The sequence below is a fragment of the Nematolebias whitei genome, chromosome 14 (assembly GCF_014905685.2).
Source record: "Nematolebias whitei isolate Nwh7 chromosome 14, NemWhi1, whole genome shotgun sequence".
NCBI lineage: Eukaryota > Metazoa > Chordata > Actinopteri > Cyprinodontiformes > Rivulidae > Nematolebias > Nematolebias whitei.
Genome location: NC_056511.1, coordinates 1,616,425 through 1,620,076, shown reverse-complemented (window position 1 = coordinate 1,620,076; position 3,652 = coordinate 1,616,425). Strand labels below are relative to the sequence as shown.

At 54.5% G+C, this 3,652-nt stretch overlaps 1 protein-coding gene across 1 annotated transcript in view; it reads left to right on the top strand.

The window, feature by feature from the left end:
* pcf11 (PCF11 cleavage and polyadenylation factor subunit) overlaps positions 1-3,652 on the top strand; it is a 16,009-nt gene that overhangs the window by 9,290 nt on the left and 3,067 nt on the right. Inside the window, exons 9-12 of the mRNA XM_037687744.1 lie at positions 1,149-2,410; positions 2,756-2,822; positions 2,901-3,029; positions 3,108-3,225. Coding sequence (XP_037543672.1) covers positions 1,149-2,410; positions 2,756-2,822; positions 2,901-3,029; positions 3,108-3,225 — 1,576 coding nt within the window. The remainder of the gene's footprint in view (positions 1-1,148; positions 2,411-2,755; positions 2,823-2,900; positions 3,030-3,107; positions 3,226-3,652) is intronic.

Below are 3,652 nucleotides of genomic sequence, written 5' to 3'. Positions count from 1 at the left end.
TTTCTAACATCTGTCGAGGGCTTTCTAACATCTGTCGAGGGCTTTCTGACATCTGTCGAGGGCTTTCTAACATCTGTCGAGGGCTTTCTAACATCTGTCGAGGCCTCCACATGTGCAAATGTGTGGTGAAGAAGCTGCTTCAGATCCTGGCAGGCAGGAAGTTAGCATTAAAGCTAATGTGTTAGCTGATGAAGTGTCGCTCCACATTGTAGCGTTTTGATGTCGCCCGCAACGACACACGTTTGTTTTAACGAACCTCATCCTCCCAGTCACGGTGAAGAAGTTGTTCTTTCCCTCAACTCAGGGAGGTAAAAACATTTTGTAGCTGTGCCGCTCACAGAGGTCTCGGTGCATCTCTTCATCGTTCAGAACTTTGAATCCAGACAAGTTGCCAAGCTGTAAAAGATTTTATTCTGAAAGTTTTTATGAATTCTCATTTCAAATTACATCCATGTAAATGTTACTAAAGTTAAAAACTAGGGATGGGGCCGATCCAGTATCGGCCTCCGATACCAGCATAATTTACGCATCAGATTTTTCTGATCCATGATGCACGTTGGCTTCAAACTATGGGATGGATTTCCTGAACGTGTCTCATGATCCAGAGTAATAAGACTCGCCCCACATTCAGGAAATCCAGTCCATAGTTTGCAGCAGCTGCAACATGAGGACTGAGTTAGCAGCACTGTGGCTAACAGCTAACACACTTTCATGTAAACATGTCGCTGTGTGGAAGTATTTTACACTGAACACCACAAGACAAGACAGCAACGTGCACGGTCTGCAGAGCCACAGCGCCACATTAAACCACGGTCAAGTTAGTTTTACGATGGACCTTCGAGCTCCGGGGCTTCAGCGGTCTGCTCCTCTCACTGAACCTGAAACAGGCGACTTGACCCCGGCCAGCCACGTCCAACCTGTCCCGCTCCGTCTGCCCGTCTCCGAGGAGGGACAGACTGAAATGAGAGTGAACAAGAAGAAGACGTCGCTGAAGCCCCGGAGCTCAAATATTTACTGAGAAGTTGCTAAACTTCATCATTAATGACCAACAGCTATCAGTTGGAGAAAACGAAGGATTTCACAGCTCAGTCAGGGCTGTGTGATGAGTTCAGGGACCTTCAGGAAATCACAGCATCTGTTGTTTCCAGGTGAACGGGAGTGGACGTCGCCACTGATGGAGCGCCAGCCGTACGACGAGGAGCAGAAGAGCGGCTACGATGCTCCGCGGAGATACGGCCCCCCCGCTGAGCCTCGCAGACCCGAGGGGCCCCTTCCCTCCAGCACCGGAAGCCTCAGGAACTGTCCCAGCCCAGGTGGTCTGGAGGCCCCGCCTCTTCGTTTTGAGCGGGAGCGCCTATCACCGCTGCATCAGAAGGACGTGGCGGACATGAGTCCGGTCCCACGCTTCGAGAGTCCGAACAGTGAACACTCAGATGATGCGCCCCTTGAAGTCCCCCATCCTCCCTCCAAGTCCATCCTGAAGGGCCCACCTCGTGGGGGGCCCCTGTCTGCTGTCCGTCCACTGGAAGAGTCCCCAGGACATACCCCACCTCATGAAGGAGGACAACCCCCAACACGCTACAGTGGACCCGGACACATGGGCCCCTCCAGGCCCCACAGACCCGGCTGGTATGAAGGCCCTGGACGCTACGAGGAGTCTCCGTTTGAGGGGCCACATCACGCAGCGCTCAGGTTTGATGCTGGGGGCCCACCTCATCACAATGTACCCGACAGAACTGAAGGCCCTGGACCCAGCGACGGGCCCCATATGGGTCACGGCCCAATGAGAGGAGATGGCATTGGACGGTTCGATGGGCCCCCTCAGGGGCCCGTCAGGTTTGGGGCTCCCATTGGCCAGCAACCCCCCATCAGGTTTGAGGGACAGGCAGGTGGGTCAGGCCACCTAGAGGGCCCGGGTCAGCACTTCGAAGGGCCAGTTCGGTTCAGCAACATGGGCCCCGGTCCGATGGGTTTCCAGCAGCCGCGGCCCCCGCACTTTGACGGGCCCACTAATCAGATGGGTCCGATGAGGTTTGATGGTCCTGGTCCCACTCGCTTCGAGGGCCCTGCCCAGCTGGGTCCCAGATTTGATGTGCCTGGGCCCCTTCAGGGTGGGCCCCCACACTTTGATTACCCCACTGGCCAGCAGGGGCCCCCGAGGTTCGCCCCCCAACCCAACCTGCCCCCCATGCAGCCAATGGCTCCCCCCATCTACGACACTCCCATGGCTCCCCAGCAGAACTTTGGCATGGGCCCCCAACATTTCCAAGAACCCCTGAACCCCCAGTTCCCTGGGGGGCCCAACCTACAGCCGGCAGGGTCCTTCAACCTGCAGCCGGTCCAGTTCAGCCAGCCGGGCCCCGGGGCCTTCTACAACCCTGCTGCCCCCGCTGGGGGCCTGCAGCAGCCAGTGAGTCCACATCTGTCTCTGTCCACAGCTGACTCTGTCTGTCCACAGCTGTCTCTGTCTGTCCACAGCTGTCTCTCTGTCTGTCCACAGCTGTCTCTCTGTCTGTCCACACCTGTCTGTCCACATCTGTCTCTCTGTCCACAGCTGTCTCTCTGTCCACAGCTGTCTCTCTGTCTGTCCACATCTGTCTCTCTGTCCACAGCTGTCTCTCTGTCTGTCCACAGCTGTCTCTGTCTGTCCACAGCTGTCTCTGTCTGTCCATACCTGTCTGTCCACATCTGTCTCTTTGTCCACAGCTGTCTGTGTTGGTTCTGATCAGCTGGTGGTTCTGTTTTTAATGTCCAGGTGAACCTGATGGGTAACCTGAACCAGCCCTTCCTTCCACAAAACCCCGAGCCTTTTGGACTGCAGAGTAAGTCCTTAAAGCTCTGAGCCATCTGGAACAGGAAACAGGAAGTGATGTCATTAACCTGAGGTTCTGTCCCTGCAGCTCATCCGGTCCCTCCTCCAGAGAACCACTTCGGTCAGGTGGACGTCAACGACTTGTTGTCCAAACTCCTCTCCACTGGGATCATAAAGTCGTCCTCTCAGCCGGACACGGCGCCGACGTCCACCGCTGGTGAGTCTGCGGACAAGTCTGTCCCTCTGAAGATGGTCTGAGAGGCCTTCGGGTGTGACCCGTTTGTTTCCTTTGCAGAGTCGTCTTCTGCGGCCGCTCAGGCTCCGCCCGTGGAGGAGGAAGAGGAGGAGGAGCCGGAGGTAGAAGAGGAGGACTTCCCAGATCTGACCAGCTTCAGCATCGAAGTCATGAAGCAGTGAGTTATGGAGGAGCGGTCCATTCAGAACTTTCATTGATTCATCAGTTGAAGTAACGCTGCAGGTTCTGACCCAAAGTTCAAGGATCTCCAGCTAGTTGGAAAAAAAGTCCGTTTCATAAAGTCCTTTAGAACAAGACCGTAAAAATACTGTAGGCTCTTTTTATTCTTAAAATCTCAAAAGTCACGATTTAATTTACACCGCACTGCATTCTGGGTAAATGACAGGTTGATCCGATGCTTGGAGCTGAGCTTGCACCTGTATGATGTTAGCTCAGGAGCTAATGAATGTGACGTTGGCTCAGGAGCTAATGAATGTGACGTTGGCTCGGGAGCTAATGAATGTGACGTTAGCTCGGGAGCTAATGAATGTGACGTTAGCTCAGGAGCTAATGAATGTGACGTTAGCTCAGGAGCTAATGAATGT